Source organism: Tachypleus tridentatus, chromosome 13 (assembly GCF_004210375.1).
Source record: "Tachypleus tridentatus isolate NWPU-2018 chromosome 13, ASM421037v1, whole genome shotgun sequence".
Classification (NCBI taxonomy): Eukaryota; Metazoa; Arthropoda; class Merostomata; order Xiphosura; family Limulidae; genus Tachypleus; species Tachypleus tridentatus.
The window spans coordinates 9977752-10000934 of NC_134837.1; the positions used below are offsets into that span (position 1 = coordinate 9977752).

Consider the following 23183-nt stretch of genomic DNA (forward strand, 5'->3'; position numbering starts at 1 on the left):
AGGTTTATTTCAAACTCACTGTGACGTAATGCCACTCAAACCACCGACCTATATGCAAAGCTATCCAGTAGATGGTGTTGTATTATACAATACGTGAAAAACACTTTTCAAAAATCAAGTAATTGAATGGATGGCTAACATCAATCCTTCAAAAAACAATGTAAACAAGATAGTAGGGAAGACGTTTGTATCATCCACACATAACAAGCACACAGTTTAGTAGTATGTTAAAAGCTAAAAATACGATAAATTAAACTCAATAGTAATTAAATAATTACATTATATTGTTATATGTTATTTCTTGCTTATGCTATTATGTAGGGATAATTCAATTGCCATCTTTATTGTCTCCTTTGCGCTCTTTTTAAAGAACCGAAATCTGCCATCCATATATTTACTTCCTTTTTTACAAAAGGTTTTCTTTACTTGTTTGTTTGTTGTTTTAATGCAGTGTTTCATTAAACATAGAAAGGTTGTATTTATAACAAAGTTCTAAATACAATGAGGTTGCAACGTAATATTTATTGCTTATCTATTATTGGCTACTAATTCCTGTTTCACCTGTCCTTAAACTATCTAAAGGGACAACAGATGTTTGTGAAAAAGCTAGCTTCAAGGGGTAATGATAACATAGTTTAAACTAGAATTGTGAGTTTTTTAAAAATTACTACTACTTATTAATAATACATATAAAAGCTGATCCTCCGTTTGAAACTATGTCACCTCAGTGAAATTGGTTGACACAGTTGTTTGTTTTTGTTTTTAAGTTATCATGTGATAAAGAAAGAACTGGAAAAAAAATCCAGAAATCCAAACTTTTGCTATGATATTTACAGACATTATCAGAACTTGTGACTCAGTCATTACATGGATATTGTTATAAAAGGAAACAATATACAGTATTGTAAGGTTCTGATGAATTGTCGATGAGATATTTAAAATAATATTTTGCTGAACAATCTGAACCATCCTTATATAGTATACTAATATACTGACTGCCTGATGAAGAACAATACGCTTTTGTAGCTTGTGAAACTGGAAAGTTAAGACTTTATTTATTTTCAAAATAAATTAAAAGAATTATAGATGCACTCAAAGTAAACAGGGTGAGAGTCATTCTCGAAATAATCAGACTTATGGTCAGTTTCTTGACTGACTATAGGCCTGTTTTTCTGTTTGAGGTTGTATATAGGCCTATTATGTGATGACGAGCAGCCCATTTGAAGTGAAAATGTATTTCAGGACGGCTTGTATGGGTATTAACACTTTTACCAAAATAAAGCAGAGAACAACCAGAGGTCACCTTTGTTAACCCGAAGATGACGTTAGGAGGTCGAAACGTTGTTCTCTACTTCAGTCTGGTAAAAGTGTTAATACCCACACCAGCCTTCCTGAGATACATTTGTAGGTCTATTTGTTAAATTCGAGGACGCTAGGCGAGGTTCTTCATTCAGAGATTGAAAGTACAAATTAAATATCATATGTATTTGTTTATTACACGCTAGAGACTGGCCAATAAAAACCAATTTAGTTCAGATAGACTTTGTAGGTTTTAACACGTTATTTTTAGCATTGAATTATACGAGAAGAACTATTTCAGAGTTTCTAATGCATTATTTACAACATTGAAGACCACACGGAAGACACTTCGTAGCTACCGATACTTCTTAGTTTTGTTGTTTACAACGTAATACTTGGAACATTGAAGGACTAGAGAAACTTACTTCAAAGTAATGACTTTATCATCACGAATTACTTCATAGTTTATGATCTGTTTGTCGTACGACGACGTAGTTCTTAGTTTTTAATGCGTTATTTATAACACTAAATAGTTACTTGCTATTTATAACATGCTATTCAAACCGTTAAATACCATTATTGAAATACTTTGTAACTTGTTATTAGCAACAATGAAACTTACAGGTTGAGTTACTTCTAATTCGTGACGTGTAATCTATACGTTCATTACTGTTAGCTACTTCCTATTCATAGAATCTTGCTCGTAACTTTGAAAGCCGTAAGAGGTTTATAACGTTTTCTTTTTATTTGTGTTACTCGTTGGCTCACTGCAACAATAATTCCACCATACGACATTTCGGGATATTTACTGGACTTGGTGATAAGATTTAGTTCAATATTAGAGTAACTTATTAGAGATTTAGTTCGTAATAGGCATGACTTTCTTCAGGTCTATTTAACTATGAGGTAACAGCCAACCCTATGTGTAGATTTAGTTCTTTGCAAGGTAATAGGTGTAATTTCTGGAAACTGAGTTGAATACAACGTAACAGGCATAGATAGCTTTCTGGATATTTAATTCAACATAAAATAAAAGACGTAGCTTCCTGGAGATTTAATTCAACATAAGATAACAGGCATAGCTTTCTGAAGATTTAATTCAGCATAAAATAACAGGCATAGCTGTTCTGGAGATTTAATTCAACATAAGATAACAGGCTCAGCTTTCTGGAGATTTAATTCAGCATATGATAACAGGCATAGCTTTCTATAGATATAAATCTCTGTAAAGTATCAGGTTTAGTCTTTTTTCTGGCCCATTTCGTTTAATATACGATAAAATCTGTAACTTTCTGGAGATTTAAATCTATACAAATATTATGCGTAAGTTTTCACTGTTTAATTTAATACCAAATAAAAACTCTAACTTTTGGAACTTTAACGCAGCGGAAAGTGTAGCTCTACTTACATATTATTCAAGAGAATATCATAAAAGTAATGTTTGAAAACTTAGCTCACTGAAAAGTGTACCTGTCTAGAGATTTAAATTAGTGCATGTTAAAAAACGAAAATAGAAATAGTGAAATTTCTAATCGTGTCGTAGGTGGTTTCACTAGAATAAAACAAAAATATTTCAACTCTCTATGATAAGCCTAACATTAGGCTTAACCTGAGGATCGTCAGTTACGATAAACGATTGTTTGCAACAATTAGTTATGTCTTTTAAAAGAAGATGTTATGTTCCCTTGTTTGTGGTGATGTGATGCATGTAACATCCTTCAAGTGAAGGTTATATTCTTAACCCTTACTTTTTTGCTTCAAAGCTACAGAAATTTTATAAGGTGAAATAATACAGCTTAAATGAGATATTTCATTTATATGGTTGAAAGTTCCGATCCCTCGAAAAGCAGGCTTTAAAACCATACGAATGAAGTTGTGAACACTTCAATGTTTGTTTTTCATACTAATGACACGTCTGTTAACAGAATATATATTTAAATATGAGTTATTATGCAGAATTTGAAAGTAGAGTGAGCGAACCTGTGTGGCTTTCCATTTACAATAAGAAGGTGCATATTAAATAAGTGTAAGTCGTTATACGATAACAGTATTGATTCAGTCAACTCGGTTGTCTATATGAAAGGTTGAAGTGCATACGTTTTCTTCCACGTTACTATACCTTCTACAGAAGACCGGAATTCGGCAATGTAGTGATTTTGATACTGACCTAGTTATATGAACAGCAAATAAAATATAGAAATTGTTCTGCTGCTTTTCTTAGCGACTAAGTCAGGAGAATGAAACTGTCGAAATTTGACACGACTTTAACAGCTAAGTTTCAATATATTATTACTTGTAACAATGGCCAGCTAAAGGCACTGCAGAACGGAGATCAGGATTTTTGAAATTTTTTAACGGTGGCCAGCAAAAAAAACAACACAAAAACAATCAGTGCAAGAAAACATAAGTCAGGGATTCTGATTTTGTAATTGGTCAGTGAAAAACATGTAACATAGAGATCATAGTGTCTAAATATGTGCGTTGTCAGTAAAAACACATTATGAAACACAGTTCAGGGTATTAAAATCTGTAAGTCAAAAGTCAAAAAACACAGTGCTGAACATAGGTCAGGGTGCAAGGTTATGTAAGTGGTCAGCAAAATATATGTTATAGAATAGAGGCCAGGGTGCCAAATTATGTAAGTGGTTAGCCAAACATATATTGCAGAATGCAGTTTAAGGTGTTTGATTCCGGAGCGGTTGTCAACGAAATACATGCTGTAATACAAAGGGTACAAGGGTTGTTTTCATTTTTAAAGTATGTTTTACGTTTTAAAAGAGATACAATTTTTTTCCATTTTTAAAGTATGTTTTATATATTACAAGGGATACAAATGTTGCTTTCATTTATAAAGTATGTTTTATATTTTATAAGAGATATAGCATTGTTTTTATATTTAAAGTATGTTTTATGCTTTAATAGGAACACAAGTGTCTTCAGTTTTAAAGTATGTTTTAAACTTTACAAGAGATACAAGTGTTGTTTTCATTTTTAACGTATGTTTTAAGTTTTACTATAAATACAAGTGTTTTGTTTTTTAAAGTATTTTTAATATTTTACAAGATATACAAATGTTGTTTTCATTTTTAAAGTATGTTTTACAAGGGGACACAAATGTTTTCACTTCAAAAGTATGTTTTACAAAGGATAGAGGAGTTGTTTTCATTTTAAAGCATTATTAATGTCTTACAAGAGATACTAGTGCTCTTTTCAGTTTTAAAGTGTGTTTTATGTTTTAAAAGAGATACAAGTATTATTTTCATTTTCAAGGTATGTTTTACAAGAGATTCAAGTATTGTTTTCATTTTAAAAGTATGTTTTATGTTCTAGAAGAAATAGAAGAGTTGTTTTCTTTTTAAAGTATCTGATATGTTCTGGAAAAGATAGAAGTGTTTTTCAAGTTTTAAAGTATGTTTTATGTTTTACAAGAGATATAAGTGTTGTTTTCATTTTTTAAGGATGTCTTATATTTTACAAGAGATCGAAATGTTGTTTTCATTTGTAAAGTACAAGTGCTGTTTTCATTTTTATAGTAACTTTTATATTTTGATAGGGATACAAGAGTTGTTTCCATTTTCAAAGTACGTTTTATGATGTATAAGAAATAAAAGTGTCGTTTCCATTTTTAAAGAATGTTTAAATTTGTACAAGAGATAGAAGATTTTTTTTCTTTATTCAAGTATGTTTTATGTTTTGCAAGATATACAGGTGTTATTTTGACTTTTAAAGTATGTTTTACGTTTTACAAGAGGTACAAATGTTTTCATTTTAATGTTTATTTTATGTTTTACAAGGGACAGAGGTGCTGTTTTCATTTTAAAGTATGTTTTACGCTTTGCAAGAAATACAAGGGATGGTTTAATTTTTAGTTGTTTATGTTTTCAACAGATACAAGTGTTATTTTAATTTCTAAATTATGTTTCATGTTTTGTTTTGTTTTGAATTTCGCACAAAGCTACTCGAGGGCTATCTGTGCTAGCCGTCCCTAATTTAGCAGTGTAAGACTAGAGGGAAGGCAGCTAGTCATCACCACCCACCGCCAACTCTTGGGCTACTCTTTTACCAACGAATAGTGGGATTGACCGTCACATTATAACGCCCCCACGGCTGGAAAGGCGAGCATGTTTGGCGCAACGGGGATGCGAACTCGCGACCCACATATTACGAGTCGCACGCCTTAACACGCTAGGCCATGCCGGGCCTGTTTCATGTTTTACAATAGATAGAAAAGTTGTTTTGATTTTTAAAGTATATTTTATGTTTTACAAGAGATATAAGTGTTGTTTTCTATTTCAAAGTATGTTTTATGTTGTGGAAGAGATACAAGTGTTGTTCTCATTTTAAAGTATATCTTATGTTTCACTAGAGAGAGATGTGTTGTTTTCATTTTCAAAGAATATTTTACGTTTCCAAAATACACAATGGTTGGTTTAATTTTTAAAGTATGTTTTATATTTTCCTATAGTTATTAGTGTGTTTTTTTCTTTTCTAAAGTATGTTTTATGTTTTACAAGAAATACAAGGACTGTTTTCATTTTTAAAGAATATTTTACGTTTTCCCAAAGGTACTATGGTTGATTTAATTTATGAAGTATGTTTTATGTTTTCCAAGAGATAGAAGTTGTTTTTTTTTCATTTCTAAAGTATGGTTTTTGTTTCACAAGTGATACAGGTGTTGTTTTCATTTGTAAAGTGTGTCTTCTGTTATGCAAGATTTAGAAGTGTTGTTTTCATTTTAAAGAATGTTTAATGTTTTACAAGAAGTTAAAAGATTGTTTTAATTTTTAAAAAATGTTTTATGTGTTCCAAGAGATGCAAGTGCTGTTTTCATTTTTAAAGTAAGTTTTATATTTTGATAGGGATACAAGTGTTGTTTTCATTTTTAAAGTAGGTTTTATGTTTTATAAGAAAAAAATGTTGTTTTCATTTTTAAGGTATTTTTATGTCTTCCAATTATGTTTTACGATTTACAAGAGATATAAGTGTTGTTTTTATTTTCAAGTATGTTTTATGCGATACAACTGATACAGGTGTTCTCTTCATTTGTAAAGTATGTTTTATGTTTTGGAAGAGGTAAAATTTTGTTTTCAACTCCAAAGTATGTTTTATGTTTTACAAGAGATAAAATTGTCGTTTTCATTTTTAAAGTATGTTTCATGATTTTCAAGATATTCAAGTGTTGGTTTCATTTTTAAAGAATCTTTTATGTTTTACAAAAGAGTCAAATTTTCTTTTCATTGTTAAAGTGTGCTTTACGTTTTACAAGAGATACAAAGTTTGTTTTCATTTCTAATCTATGTTTTACCTTTTTCAAGAGATAGAAGGGTTGGTTTTTCTTTAAAGTATGTTTTATATATTCTAAGAGATATAAGTGTTGTTTTCATTTTAAAGTATGATTTATATTTTACAAGTGATACAAGTTTGTTTTCATTTTTAAAGTATTTTGACGTCTTACATGAGATACATTTTCAACTATGTTTTACTTTTTACAAGAGATAGAAGTGTTGCTTTTATTTTGTAAATGCTCTTATGTTTTACAAAAGATAGAAGTGTTGTTTTCAATTCCAAAGTATGATTTATATTTTACAAGAGATACAAGTATTGGTTTCATTGTTAAAGTAAGTTCTGTATTTTGATTGGGATAAAAGAGTTGTTTTTATTTTTTTAGGTATGTTTTATGTGTTACAAGAAATAAAAGTGTTGTTTTCATTTTTAAAGAATGTTTAAATTCATCCACGAGATAGAAGATTTGTTTTCTTTATTAAATATATTTTATGTTTAACCAAGGATACAGGTGTTGTTTTAATTTTTATAGTATGATTTACGTTTGGCAAGATATTTAAGTGTTGGTTTCATTTTTAAAGTATGTTTTATGTTTTACATAAGTGACAAGTTTTCTTTTCATTTTTAAAGTATCACAAGAGATACAAGGTTTATTTTCATTTTTAATGTATGTTTTATGTTTTCCAAGAGATACAAGTGTTGTATTAAAGTTTTAAGGAATGTTTTGTGTTTTAAAGAGATATAAATGTTTTATTTTTATTTTTAAAGTATGTCTTATGTTTTACAAGAGATAGAAATGTTGTTTCATTTGTAAAGTATGTTTTATGTTTTACAAGAGATACAAGGGTTGTTTTCATTTTAAAAGTATATCTTATGTTTTACAAGAGATAATATGTGTTATGTTATTTTAATGTATGTTTTATGTTTTACAAGAAATACACGTGTTATTTTTATTTTTATGTATTTTTCACGATTTTCAAGAGATACAAGGGTTGGTTTTATTTTTAAAGTATGTTTTATGTTTTACATGTGATATTAGTGTTTTTTTCATTGCTAGAGAATGACTTATGTTTTAGAAAGGATACAGGTTTTGTTTTCATTTTTAGTATATTTTTTGTTTTACAAGAGATTCAAGTGTTGTTTTCATTTTTAAAGTATGAAATTATGTTTTAAAGAGATACGATTGTTGTTTTTATTTTTAAAGTAAATTTTATATTTTGATAGGGATACAACTGCCGTTTTCATTTTCAATGTATGTTTTACGTTTTGGAACAGATACAAATGTTGGTTTTATTTTTAAAGTATGTTTTATGTTTTACAAAATAGACAATTTTTTCATTTTTAAAGTATGTTTTACGTTTTATAAAAAAATCAAGGTTTTATTTCATTTTTAATGTATGTTTTACGTTTTGCAAGAAATACAAGGTTTCGTTTCATTTTTGAAATATATTTTATATCTTACAAGAGATAAAAGTGTTTTTTTCATTTTTAAAGAATGATTTATGTTTAAAAAGGGATACAGCTGTTCTGATTTTCAAAGTATGTTTTATGTTTTACAATAGATATAAGAGTGGTTCTCATTTTTAAAGTATGTCTTATGTTTCACAAGAGATAGAATTGTTGTTTTAATTTTATAGAATGTTTTATGTTTTCCAAGAGATACAAAAGTGTTTTTCATTTCTAAAGTATATTTTATGTTTTACAAAGAATACAGGTGTTGGTTTCATTTTTAAAGTATGTCTTATGTTATGCAAGAGATAGAAGTGTTGTCTTTATTTTAAAGTATGTTTTATGTTTTAATAGGGACACAAGTGTTTTCAGTTTTAAAGGATGTTTTATGCTTTACAAGAGATAAAAGTGTTATTTTTATTTTAAAGTTTTTTATGTTTTATTAGAAGTAAAGTGTTCTTTTCATTTTTGAAATATTTTTTATGTTGTACAAGATATAAAAGTGTTGATTTCATCTTTAAAGTGTTTTATGTTTTGCAAAAGACGCACTTATGGTTTTCACTCTTAAGATATATTTTATGTTTTATAAGATATGCCATTGTGATTTTCACTTTTGAGACATGTTTTATGTTTAATAAGAAATGCATCGTTGGTTTTTACTGTTAAAACATATATGAAATTGATACATTAATTTTCTCCATTGACATTTGTACATCACAAAACCTAAGTTTATGTCAAATAACTTTAGTCAGTGCTTATTGTTTAAAATCGGGAATATTCTAATCATTTACACAGTGCCAGTTTTAAATAAAGTATAAATTATTTACGAGAATTTCGAAAAAAAAACAGTTTTGATGAGATGAATGCGAACTTATAATAAAATGAACGACAGATGATGCAAGAATAAATGAAATAGAGCAAACAAACATTCCAGCACAAGTATGTTTGTAAAATTAAAATTTAGGTAATGATCTAAGCTTAAACATTAGACATTAAGAAACTAAACAACACTGAATGATTATACAGTATGTTTGTAAAATTAAAATTTAGGTAATGATCTAAGCTTAAACATTAGACATTAAGAAACTAAACAACACTGAATGATTATACAGTATGTTTGTAAAATTAAAATGTAGGTAATGATCTAAGCTTAAACATTAGACATTAAGAAACTAAACAACACTGAATGATTATACAGTATGTTTGTAAAATTAAAATGTAGGTAATGATCTAAGCTTAAACATTAGACATTAAGAAACTAAACAACACTGAATGATTATACAGTATGTTTGTAAAATTAAAATGTAGGTAATGATCTAAGCTTAAACATTAGACATTAAGAAACTAAACAACACTGAATGATTATACAGTATGTTTGTAAAATTAAAATTTAGGTAATGATCTAAGCTTAAACATTAGAAACTAAATAACACTGAATGATTATACAGTATGTTTGTAAAATTAAAATAATGTAATGATCTAAACTGAAACATTAGACATTAAGAAACTAAACAACACTCAATGATTGTACAGTATGTTTGTTAATTGAAATAATGTAATGATCTTAGCTTAAATAGTAGTTATTAAGAAAGTAAACAACACTCAATGATTATATAGTGTGTTTGTAAAATAATTGCTTAAAGACGTGGCTGGACAGTATTCTGTGTAATTTTGATGTGATTTTATTATATAGCCTCTATTCTTGTTGAAATTTTAAAACAAAATATGTATATATATATATACATATATATATACTTAGATCTTTTGGGCTTACTGATTGAAATGATAAAAGTTGCTCTTTGTTGTATTTTACGTATCAGTAATTTCCATATTGGAACTGGTATTTACCTACAAATCCAACACATCACGAGAAGTTATAAGATTGCTGTATCTGTTGTTTTCATTTAGTGTGGTGAATAAAAATCACATACGACTGAAAACAAGAAACTAGCATTGGTAATAAAGTCTGGTGTCGCTACTCAGATAACATATTTGGTGTTCGGAATCACGGAACACTTTACTTATTTATACAAGTAACTCAAGTAAACTTAGGCCCAAAATTAATTTCATTTTTAAACCTCAAACAGTGCATCTAAACTTGCCTTGTTATAGACATTCTTCTGATATTAAAATATGGGAAAAACACACAAACACATCTCTATGCAGTAAATATCATAAGAAACCAATTTTCTCTCTGTAAGAAAAGGAGTGAATTAATACCAAGGATACATATAATGTGTTGAAACACAAAAATGTAACATGAAAAAATATTGAACTTAGATTATTCTAGAAAATAGCTACCTAAACGTATAAATAACACAAATTTTAACAACCAGAAGTAGAAAGAAAGAAGTACAATGTGTAAACATATTCAACAACACATTAAACACAGGACTACATGGTACAAGTTTTTACAATCTATGTGGGTAACACCGTATATCAATAATGAATTGATCAAGTATTTACACAAAGCTATCATAAAGTCCGGACTCTGAATAAAAGAATATTATAAAAGATATAAAAACCAATAATTAATAAATACTACGGATATCCCACTCTATTAAGATTAACTAATTTTTTATTCTTTCTCTATTATAGATAATGACGTGAAGATTACTTGTTCGATTTCTCTGATTGTATTGAACTTTCTCCTAAAGTGTAATGGTGTGAACACGAAGCATTCTTACAAATAATGACGTTTCAACGTAAGAGAAACGTTTATCTTCTTCAGGTTTTTCAAGAAGGAGAAGGTTGTGTAATGGTATCTTTATCATATTGTGTCTGCCATATCCACTGCTAACGACGCGTTTGACTCAATACAGAGCTCATAGGTCAGACGAGACGCATCAAACGCGTCAAAGTGGTTGGAACATCATTTATATCAGTCATTTGTAATGGCAGCAGTTGATGCGGAACGCCTTTTTTAAGCTGGTGAAACATTGTTATAATAATTAATTAAACTTGTTTTACAATATCAGTATTAGGCCTATTATATTTTTAACACTAAATACTATATTGAATTTGTCAGAAGTTTCCAAGAGCGACAGTCACACACTACCTTTTGTTTAGAAAAAATAGACTAGCAGATGGCGGAGAGTACTGTTGACTAGATGTCTGTTAGCCCAAAATTAGAGCCAGTTTTGTGCATGTAGTCCTAAAAATGAACAATTAATACATGTACTATTTCCAGTAAGTTGCAATTAGTACTTTATTACGTAATATGTTTGTAACTGTGTGGTTTCTTCGTACTCAGTTATTTGTTAACTTCACAAAAATATTATTTGTAATTGTAAAACAATTGACTACATTTTTTTCTCATTAAGTGAGCCTAACTTTACTTAGTCGTATAGCTTGCTGTTTAATATGTTTTCTTAAATATTCAAGACTATCATATCAGTCTAATAAAAAATGCTAATATGTCACATTATTAACAGTGAATTATTTTTAATGATATAATCTACACATATTTTTGTTAGCACAGAAATTAGGAAGGAATTTCTTTTTCTTTATATTACTTGATGGTCAGTTCTCCAAATTCCTCGAAATAAAGACAAACCTTCCAATACTTGATAGATATAATTGATATCGTAACATATAGTTTAGAGATTTGAGAGATACTATATTTATCAATGTAGCCTTCGAAATAAAATGTCTACTACACGAAATATATTTATCCAAAAAATAAAAGCAGTAATAGTTATTATATACGATATGAATATTCGAGCAACAAGTAGTTTTAACTGAAAATGGCATTGACAATATGAAACTTGATTAGTGGTTTATTATACCAGTAATTAAAGGTTAGAAAGAAACGTGTTTTTGAATTTAGCTAGAATAACACTAAGTCTATCACTATATGACATTTGAATTGGTCTTGTCCAATTAGTAAAACACCAAGATTCTAAGCGGCGGTAAAATGTGAGTCTCTTGATCATGTAGATTCCGCATCGTGCACGTTTCATCGACTAACTGAACCTTCAACGTAAAGTCAGAAAATCAATACCAGACAACCATGCCGGAATAATAAATACTGTTTGTAAGCATCGAATGATAGTTGAAGGAACAAAAGATTCTGAATGGTAAACTGATATTTTGCTAGGTAATTAGGATCGTGATATGGTATTGTTCTCTATAAGCACAGAAATATACCAGCTCGGATATTTTACGGCAGAAACCAAAGGAGATGTGTTAAGACTAGTTCCAGATACAATGTTAATGTTTGGAGGATTACATACGTTCAACAAAAATAAAGCTACGTCATGAATACTTCACGGATTTAATGATTTTAAAGGAAACTGAAGTTAGTCGGAATTAGTTTTGAAAATTTCGGAATTTCAGCAAGTTTTGCATTCCAAAGATATAATCTAATGTTAACAGTGTAGATTTCGTTTTTGTTTGTTGTTAAACGTGGAAGCTCTAAGGTGTAGGAGCTGTGGTGTCAATTCGCTGGTAAAAGAGTTGGCGGTGGGTGTTGATGACTAGCTGCCTTACCTCTAGTCTTACACTGCTAAATTAGGAACAGTTAGAGCAAATAGCCCTCTTGTATCTTTGCACGAAATTCAAAAGACAAACAAACAATAATACAACTTGTAAACGAGAGAAAAAAGGCGTAATAAGCTTCCAAGTGAAAAGGCGTATTTAGATTAACTAAATTATTTATTTTAACGCCTGAAGGCAAAAAAGACGTACAACTCACGAAACTTCGCTTTAACCAAGGTCGAAACATTTCAAAAGAAACATCTCGTTCTTTGGACAAAGAACAGCCCATTATTATGTTTATAGTAGAGACTTTACCCCCTCTCCTCAAGTCAGTGAACCTGTAATGATCCATTACTAACTTAATCTTCTGTACTTGTTGATTTTAACTTAAAAAATACACTTAATCTGTTGAACACGGCTTGGCAAAGCATGCAGCAGGTCATTATTTTGAAAAAAACTATACCTTACTCATGACACGCACTAGTTCTTGTGCATGAGTTTAACATATTATAAATATCTGTAGTATAACCAATCAAAGTATAAAATGACAACAAAATTTTGTTATATTTTTAATAAAGAAAATTTACCTTTTTTATTAGTTCAGTTTTCAGCCTCAACAAGTCTTTTCTTAGAACAAGATAACTTTGCTGTCTGCCATTTTGATTATTCTAACTGATTATTAATTTGAACTTTTTTCTAGAATATCATGAGACGAATTATTTTATTTGAATCGTGCTTATACAAAAATAATGATAATTTAATGAAAATGGTTTCATAATAACTATCAATATGCTTCTTCTTGTAATCGACTGAAATGTCGCCTGAAAACTCTCCATTCAGGTCGATGTTGCAAAATACAACCAACTTTTAGATCAAGATGGTTTCCAGGTAGACGTATTATCTCTCATATAAACGACTCAAAGATCACCAGAAAATCCTATTTTTGGGGGTTAGTGTTACACAGTACAGCTAATTGTTAGATCAACATGGATTCAAGATAGATGTAAATTTTCTTTCCTTTATAATCAACACAATGCAATTAATCCTTAGATCAATACGACCATAAGGTAGCTGTCAGATGGGTAAAGCGTGTATCCCAGTAGGCAATGTGCAGGACTGTGATCTGCGGATATGTTGTTCGCGTTCTATTGCCGCAAAATATATCTGTTGGTACATTGGGGTTGCAGGTTTGTTTTAGAGATAATAGTTAAATCCTAGTATTCAGTCAAAGCAAAAGTGCTCTAAGAAATGCTTTTCCTCTTTTCCATCTACGCTAGCCCTAGTTTAACTGTGTGTGAATTTACGAAAAAAACAAATGAGTTGCTTAATGTTTTCCTTTCCATTACTGGATAGAAACTAATTGTTTGTTCTAGAAACTGATTGTTAGTTTTATTAATCAACAATGCAATTGAACGATCTTGTCACTTCAATAACAGATAATACTAGCTCAGTATACTGACTGAAATGTTCTGAGTCAGTTTCAATCACCCTTGTGTCGTCGACATCTGCTATCTAAAGGATGACAATGAGAACAAGACATATTGGACAAGTTTGTTTTCATCCTGTTATTGACAGGATAAGGTAAATTATAACCAGTAACATCGTTTCCCTGTTCTACAATCCACTACTTGATACTGACCACATTTTAACGCTGCTACTGACATTTTAATTGGTTCTGTAACATCACGAGCTTCAGAATGACGTACTTTATGAAGCCAATCTAAGCACCGTCTTCTGATATTAACCCGTGTAAACCAAACTCATGACAGAAAAGATAATCCCTCCTGACATCTTCGAATTGCTTGCACGTAAAGACGTTTCATTAGTAGTAATGACGGTGCCGCATACGACTGTAGTATAGTATATCACAGAAACTATTAGCTATTCAAACTAAAGGATTCTCAAAGAAAGCTCAACCGGTAGGATAAACACAACAAAGCTTCCAATAGAACCTATAAAATGGACGTATCCTCTTTATAAAAACTTAAGCTTCAATACAATGGGGTTTCGTTATACTAGGGGTAAAGATGAACGTTTCCTCTCTATAAAAACTTAAACTTCAATACAATGGGGTTTCGTTATACTAGGGGTAAAGATGGACGTATCCTCTTTATAAAAACTTAAGCTTCAATACAATGGGGTTTCGTTATACTAGGGTTAAAGATGAACGTTTCCTCTCTATAAAAACTTAAACTTCAATACAATGGGGTTTCGTTATACTAGGGGTAAAGATGAACGTTTCCTCTCTATAAAAACTTAAACTTCAATACAATGGGGTTTCGTTATACTAGGGTTAAAGATGAACGTTTCCTCTCTATAAAAACTTAAACTTCAATACAATGGGGTTTCGTTATACTAAGGGTAAAGATGAACGTTTCCTCTCTATAAAAACTTAAACTTCAGTACAAAGGGGTTTCGTTATACTAGGGGTAAAGATGAACGTTTCCTCTCTATAAAAACTTAAACTTCAGTACAAAGGGGTTTCGTTATACTAAGGGTAAAGATGAACGTTTCCTCTCTATAAAAACTTAAACTTCAGTACAAAGGGGTTTCGTTATACTAGGGGTAAAGATGAACGTATCCTCTTTATATAAACTTAAACTTCAATACAATGGAGTTTCGTTATTATTGGGGGGCTTAGTTTCTAAAGGTGGAATTACAACTTGGAGATCTACAATAATTATTAAAACTATTTATTAAACAGTCACAAGCTACACTTACCAACAGCACAGATGTGGAGAATTTCAAAGGGAAATTGAATCTGACGTGACATGAAAATAGCAGGAAACCGGTACAAATATTAAAAACAGTCACACATAGAAAATACGAAACAAATACCAATAATTAAAACAATTAAATTACAGAAGATCAAAGAGTACCAAGACTAAAGATATCGCGTACGCATATTAACCACGTGTAAAGAACATGTAACTGGTAACATGGTTGATAAATCACATGAACAGATTGGAAACCAGTATCATGACTAGAGTAATCACATGTACAGAATGGAAATCAGTATCATGACTAGAGTAATCACATGTACAGAATGGAAACCAGTATCATGACTAGAGTAATCACATGTACAGAAATGCGATCGGTACTACGGTCAAAGAAATCTAATGCTGAGAACATGCAACGGTACCATAGTCAAAGTATAGTGACTAAAGATACCACACGTACAGAAATTATGAAGGACACCAAGATTTAGTGGTTCTCATGTAGATAATGCGCAACTGGTAACAAGATGATAGAAATAACATGTAAGTAGCATAACAGAGGTAATAAAGTTCTGTAGAATATACAAGCGGAACCAAGATTAAATACACAATATATATAATAAATACGAAACTGCTACCAAAGAATGTAAGTGGAAGATCTGATGACATTCGTAGGCCTTCTTTATTGTTTTAAAGACAATATAGATCAAAATTCAACAGCTTAAGTAATAATTATTGAAGAATTCAGGTGGCGCTTTCAAGCTAATCTGGTGTTATCTCCCCACCATTTTTTAACATTTCAGATAATCACCTCAAAAAATTCTTTGTCCTTAATTTGATCTAAAGTAACAACATCAAACTTTATATGACAAAACATCGCTTAATTAAAGTCATGAAAAGAGTGTAATAATATGTTTGTTTTAATGTCGCGCAAAACTACACGAGGCCCATCTGTGCTAGCCGTCCCTAATTTAGCAGCATAGGACTAGAGGGAAGGCAGCTAGTCATCACCATTCACGGCCAACACTTGAGCTACTCTTTTACTAACGAATAGTGGGATTGACCGTCAGTATTATAACATCCAAACGGCTGAAAGAGCAAGCATGTTTGGTGTGACAGGGATTCGAACCTACAACCCTCAGATTGCTAATCGACGCGTCATAACCACTTGCCCATATTATATAATATATATCTTCACACCTTACTTGTAATCAGGATGTATTTTTGAAATTATCTTCAATGGAATATTTACTTAAGGATTTTGTGGCAGGAGCAACTTCGAAAATATACTCTATATTCCATTTACTGACTATGGAGCTCATTTCTCGTTTAACAGCGAGTCGAAAACTGAATGCGTCAAGTGTTACAGACAGAAAATGAAACATTAAACATGGCGAAAAGTGTTAGGAGATGAAACAGACAATAGAATATTAAACACAAGTTTGCTCTTGTTTGTTCACTATTCAATAACAAACAGATAATACCAGCTTCTCGTCGTGTCGTCAACATCTGATTTGCTGATTATATAACATCGATTCATGACGTGGATCAATGTTACACAATACATATTAGCCATCAATTAAGCAACTTTTACATAATGACGTTTATAAAAAGAATATTATTCTATTAAAACAATGGATTCTTTCTTGAAATTGATGTTCGTAACGCATTGGATGCTCACTTCACTGAATGTTCAGTGCCACTGGATTGAAAGCAAAGGTTATGGGTTAGATAAATCTACTTTGACACTGATTTCTTTAGTGATATTGTACATCATATTTAACTTCATAGGTTTTCCTTTTAACTTTATGTTTTTATAAATTACGTATATCAGGAATAATAAAATAATTGCAAATTGAATTTCATATTGAGTTTTCCACAACTTAGACTCAAAAGGAAAATTCTTGTTCTATATAAAACAAGATCGATTTTAACCGAATAGAGTGACACAAACGATTATAATTTATACCTTATTTATACTTAATGTCACTTAGGTGAATGTTATTTATTTTCTAAAAATATCCACCTGAAACAATCTTTCGAAAAATAATTTGAGCTCACGTTCATTACAAAATACTCTTCATTATTTGATTACGAGTTTCATGTAATAACATAAAGTTTACCGAGTGCTAGGCCTAATTCTGTAATAGCGTTAAACAATAATTTAGTTGTTAATTGTCACGTACTAATATCTAATACTTCTTTCAGAGACAAACTTAATATTCTCAGGACTGAAGGACCACACAAACCGACCAGCTAACTCGCTATCCCTATAAACAAACAAATAGTATAAAAGCCTAATCAATCAGTAACACTTTTTCTTATATATTCCTTAGCCTTTTATAAAATTCCAGACGTTAAGCCATGTGCTGAACACGAAATGACCTCTTCAGTCGAAACGACAATACAAACGTTTAAGTATATAAACATAACGTACAACAAGCGTACAACTAGTTCTGTGTATTTCATATTAATATCTGTTTACAAAGTTGTGCCGACGTTTATCAGAACAAGATTATTTTATTAAAAGAAATATTTAGTAAAATTATCCACAATTAGAACAAGGGCTTTGCGTTAGTTCAGTCATATGGCAATTACAAGATTTCCATCAAAGTTTTTGTTTTGGTTTATCTCTCGGTTAACAGTAAAATTCTCTCTCCACCTGATTTGGTACGCAGATAGCTGATTCAACTACCAAATGCACAATAACTTTTTTTTATTGTACATTAGCTTATATTCGACTTAAATTTATACTGTAGAGAGTTTATTTTTTTGTTATGGACAAGAAGGCCTAAGCGTTGTTTCATGTTGGTCTATGGGTTCTAAAAAATACCAGCAATAACCAGGAACGTACGTAACGAACCTTTTTTTTAAGCCTACAGCTATTCTCGAACAGTAAGGCGAAAGAATGCACCATTAAAACTAATGTTACGTAAGAAATTAATTGAAATTGCCAACAAAATCATACGATTAATCTAAGTAATCTTTTGTTTCATTGGACTGTTGACAGAGTTAATGTACACTGTAGACAGGTTATGAGGTCATGCGGCGAGATTAGTTAATGGGAGTTTTCTTTTTTCTGGTTCACTTGCTGTTTTAGTTTTGTAATGTTTCTAAATAAAATATTTCATTGTTTGTGAGGGGAAAAGCACGACTTGTTTTTTTGCGCAAAACTTTTGTTTGGTTTGTTTTGAATTTCGCACAAAAGCTACGCGAGGGCTATCTGCGCTAGAGGGAAGGTACGCAGTTATCACCACCCACCGCCAACTATTCGGCTACTCTTTTACCAACGAATAGTGGGATTGGCCGAAATATTATAACGCCCCCAAGACTGAAATGGCGAGCATGTTTGGTGTGACAGGGAATCGAACCCGCAACCCTCAGGTTACAAGTCGAGTGCTTAACTACCTGGCCGTGCCGGGTCTTTTGCGCAAAGTTACGTGAGAGGCTAATCTGATATAATGTGGTCCGTAATTTCAAACTGATAAATTAGAGGGAAAGACTGTTTGTTTTAGCACAAGACGACATTCAGTTACCTGTCGTGTCCACCGCAGGGAATCAAACCCTTATTTTAGAGTTGTAAGTACGTAATCTTACCGCTGTCACATTGGGAGAGAGACGTCAACTAGTTAGAGATAATATTAACATCTCTTTGTTTGATCTAAGAGTATGATTTGATCGTCTCTCACGTAGCACGCTCAGCCTTTATGCACGAAGCACGACTACGTGGTAATGGACCGCGAACAATGAACCCTTGAACTCACAATCCAGCATAATTTCGCAATATCAAGAATAATTGAATATATTCTTCTGAAAATTACCTATAATTAATTCTCATGTGCATAGCTAAAAGCAGGTAGCAATTAATCAACTGATACTAACAATTTTATTTATTTTTAAACACAATTTCTCATCTGTTTTTTTTTTTTTGTGAATGTGGATTCTCTCTGAAAATGGAGAATGGGCTGTTAATATCTTATGTTGTTCAACAAATAACAAATAACGAAATGCAAATATAAGACGTTTTTTAGAACGTTTATCTTCGCAAAACTCCTTTTAGTGGAGGAGTTTCTAAAAATACATGACGTAGGATGACGTAGGATGTTCCATTTTACAATTCCTTTTACAATGAAAATCATGTAAAGACACGTGTTGTAGAACGTGCCATTTGGCAAAAAATTACTTTAGTGGAGGTATTTGTAAACACACACAGGATTGAGCATTTCATTTAGTAGAAATCCTTTCAATGGAGAAGGTTCTAATTGTGATGAATGATAATATCCATGAATAATCAGTAGTGAAAACTACTCTCATCACTTGAAGATTAGGCCTGCTGCTTTTCATAACACTGAAAGGTTTAGAAAAAAACGAGCCGTTTTGCATATAAACATCGATAGTACTTTCTTTCATGTATATTAACTCTATTAGGCACAAATGGGTCTACGCCACCTCGAGGCCAACTTTTCACCATTGAACTAAACAAATTATAAAAAATAAAGTTGTAGTTGTTTTCCCACACACTTTAAAAAAAAAAAACATTTTGCCCCTGGTGGCACAGCGGTATATCTGTTGATTCACTCCACTAGAAACCAGGTTTCGATACTCGTGGTGGACAGAGCACAGATAGCCCATCGTGTAGCTTTGTGCTTAGTTAGAAACACACATACAAAATATTGCAATGTTAAAACTGATTGAATAAAAAATCTTTATTTAAGTTAATGTACAAATATTGAAGTTCTTGGTTTGATTTCAAATAGAGAAATATTTATGTAAAAATGGCTACAAGTGGGTTTTCTCGACATCACTGATTATTATTTCATCACGGCGATTGTACGAGAAGTCTTTCTGTTTTCTTAGTGTATTTGTACTTCTGTTACCGTTATGTCTGAACTAGCATACCTTACACCACTATGAACAGTACACACTCATACGATCGTTAAGAATTCTGACACTCAGTTACACAACCCCCTTTAAAACATGTGGTCAGCTTCCGGTTAGTTACCTCTTGCTTTCTTTGTGAACCTGACGATGGCCGAAGAAGGCCGAAACGTTGTTCGCTCCTCTACGTAAAATATATTTTCTCAACCCAAACGAGCCGTTTTTACATATATAGAAAACATTAGTGTTTTTCAATTTCCAGAATTTTGTCTGAGCAAAATAAGGCCAGGTGGTTAAGGGCGCTCGACTCGTAATCTGTCGAATCCCCGTTACACCAAACATACTCGCCCTTTCAGCCGTGGAGGCGTTATAATGTGTCGGTTAATCCCACTATTCGTTGGTAAAAGAGTAGCCCAAGAGTTGGCGGTGGGTGGGGAAGACTAGTTGCCTTCACTCTATTCTTACACTGCTAAATTAGGAACGGCTAGCGCACATAGCCCTCGCATAGCTTTCCGTAAAATTCAAAACAAACAAAAGCAAAATACGCCACTTACTGCCCGCTAAAAAGAAAGATATAAAGTTTGAAATAAGATGGCGATAATTTGACCTCGTAACTTGAATACAAGCGTAATTTCATCGACTTCTGATCAATCACTGCATTCCAGTCTTGTTTGTCATAGCGTGATGTAGTTGTTTATATCTTGAGAAGCCATTTTAGGCACCGAATTAAAATTGTTTGTTCCTTTCCTTATCAAATGTATAAGCCAATATGGGTTCCGTTTCAGTGGATATTGTCACAGAGATTGAAAGAAAGTGGTAGAATAGAACCTTAACTTGGTGACTTGTTAGAAAGCTTTTGTTAAAAGCTTGATTTGTTATTTTCATCATTATTTCAGTAATAAAAGTGAAAGGAAAAGAAAATGAGGTAGGCCTAATTGAATCATTTTACTCTTTTTTTTTCTGTGTGAAATTTCGTTGCGACAATAAAACCTAAGTGACTGTTTGAATATAAAAAAAACAACATCAAACATGTTAAAATGTGTGTCTTGTGTGCGTGTGTATGTGTGTATATATATATGAAACAGGCTACATTTATTAACTATTCCGATTAACAAATTTTTAAGGATAGTCTGCTCTTGGTATGGTCAAATGTTTGTTCTTTTTGTGCACTAATGATCGTGAAAATTCACACGTTATTTTTCAAACCAAAACCAAGATAAAATTTACAGATTCATTAAATAAGAAATTTAAAGAAACGTTCATGAAGATTAACAAAAATACAAAATTATTAATTATAATTAAAACAAATATAAGCATTTGTACTTGTTTCTTAATAAACACGCAGGACAATGAAATGATTTATAACTCCAAATTTATACAAATATCAAACTTATAGATGCGATATTTTATTTTCTAGTGAAAATCTTTAGAAGGTTTATTTATTTTATTCTATGGTTCTTTAGGATTTCTAAATGAATTAAAACAAATCGTAGCACGAATACGTCGAGTCGACGAACCCTGATGATATGTGGTTTATCTTGTGGACCAGGGTGAGAACATGAATTACAAAGTTTGGTGGTATGTGGTTTATCTTGTGGACCAGGGTGAGAACATGAATTACAAAGTTTGGTGAGATGTGGTTTATCTTGTGGACCAGGGTGAGAACATGAATTACAAAGTTTGGTGAGATGTGGTTTATCTTGTGGACCAGGGTGAGAACATGAATTACAAAGTTTGGTGAGATGTGGTTTATCTTGTGGACCAGGGTGAGAACATGAATTACAAAGTTTGGTGAGATGTGGTTTATCTTGTAGAGCAGGATGAGAACATGAATTACAAAGTTTGGTGATATGTGGTTTATCTTGTAGAGCAGGATGAGAACATGAATTACAAAGTTTGGTGATATGTGGTTTATCTTGTAGAGCAGGATGAGAACATGAATTACAAAGTTTGGTGATATGTGGTTTATCTTGTAGAGCAGGATGAGAACATGAATTACAAAGTTTGGTGATATGTGGTTTATCTTGTAGAGCAGGATGAGAACATGAATTACAAAGTTTGGTGATATGTGGTTTATCTTGTAGAGCAGGATGAGAACATGAATTACAAAGTTTGGTGATATGTGGTTTATCTTGTAGAGCAGGATGAGAACATGAATTACAAAGTTTGGTGATATGTGGTTTATCTTGTAGAGCAGGATGAGAACATAGTATGAAATACAAAGTTTGGTGATATGTGGTTTATCTTGTAAAACAGGGTGATAGTATGAAATACAAAGTTTGGTGATATGTGGTTTATCTTGTAGAACAGGGTGATAGTATGAAATACAAAGTTTGGTGATATGTGGTTTATCTTGTAGAACAGGGTGATAGTATGAAATACAAAGTTTGGTGATATGTGGTTTATCTTGTAGAGCAGGATGAGAACATGAATTGAGGCGTTTATGGTTGATGGACAAACAATGGCAACTTTAGTTTTGTTTTTAGTTTGGTTTGTTAGAAATTCAATGGATATCAGAACATATAATATTGAACTATCGCCAAGAAAAACTATGTTGGAATGTTATGTAATTTATGAATGAAAGTTTTAAAAGACGTTCTAACCATTGTATCTATCTGTAAATCGGTAGTTAACTTAATAGAAGTATCGTTAGGTACTATATCTCTATTAGAGGAAACTGAAACAAGCATCTATCTGACAGACTAGAGATGGTCTGTTTTTATAATTATTAGCTAAGTCTCTAGAATCCTAGGGTGATAACCATATCTGTAATATTCGAGATGCTTAAACTAAAACTTACCGTTTAACTCCTGGAAATATGACAGAAGCATAGATGCACCCAGGACTAGAAAACAAAGAGAATGTAATCAGTTATTTACCGTAAACAAATTGTATTAGCACAGCTAAATTACAATAAACTGTATTTGCACAGCTAAATTACAATAAACTGTATTAGCACAGCTAAATTACAATAAACTGTGTTAGCACAGCTAAATTACAATAAACTGTGTTAGCACAGCTAAATTACAATAAACTGTGTTAGCACAGCTAAATTACAATAAACTGTGTTAGCACAGC

The 23183-nt window shown here is 31.3% G+C and overlaps 1 protein-coding gene across 1 annotated transcript in view; it reads right to left on the reverse strand.

Moving 5' to 3' along the window:
• LOC143240541 (neuropilin and tolloid-like protein 2) overlaps positions 1 to 22947 on the reverse strand; it is a 57678-nt gene extending 34731 nt beyond the window's left edge. The window contains exon 1 of the mRNA XM_076483141.1: positions 22906 to 22947. Coding sequence (XP_076339256.1) covers positions 22906 to 22936 — 31 coding nt within the window. The 5' untranslated portion in view covers positions 22937 to 22947. The remainder of the gene's footprint in view (positions 1 to 22905) is intronic.
• Between the last annotated feature and the right edge of the window lie 236 nt (positions 22948 to 23183).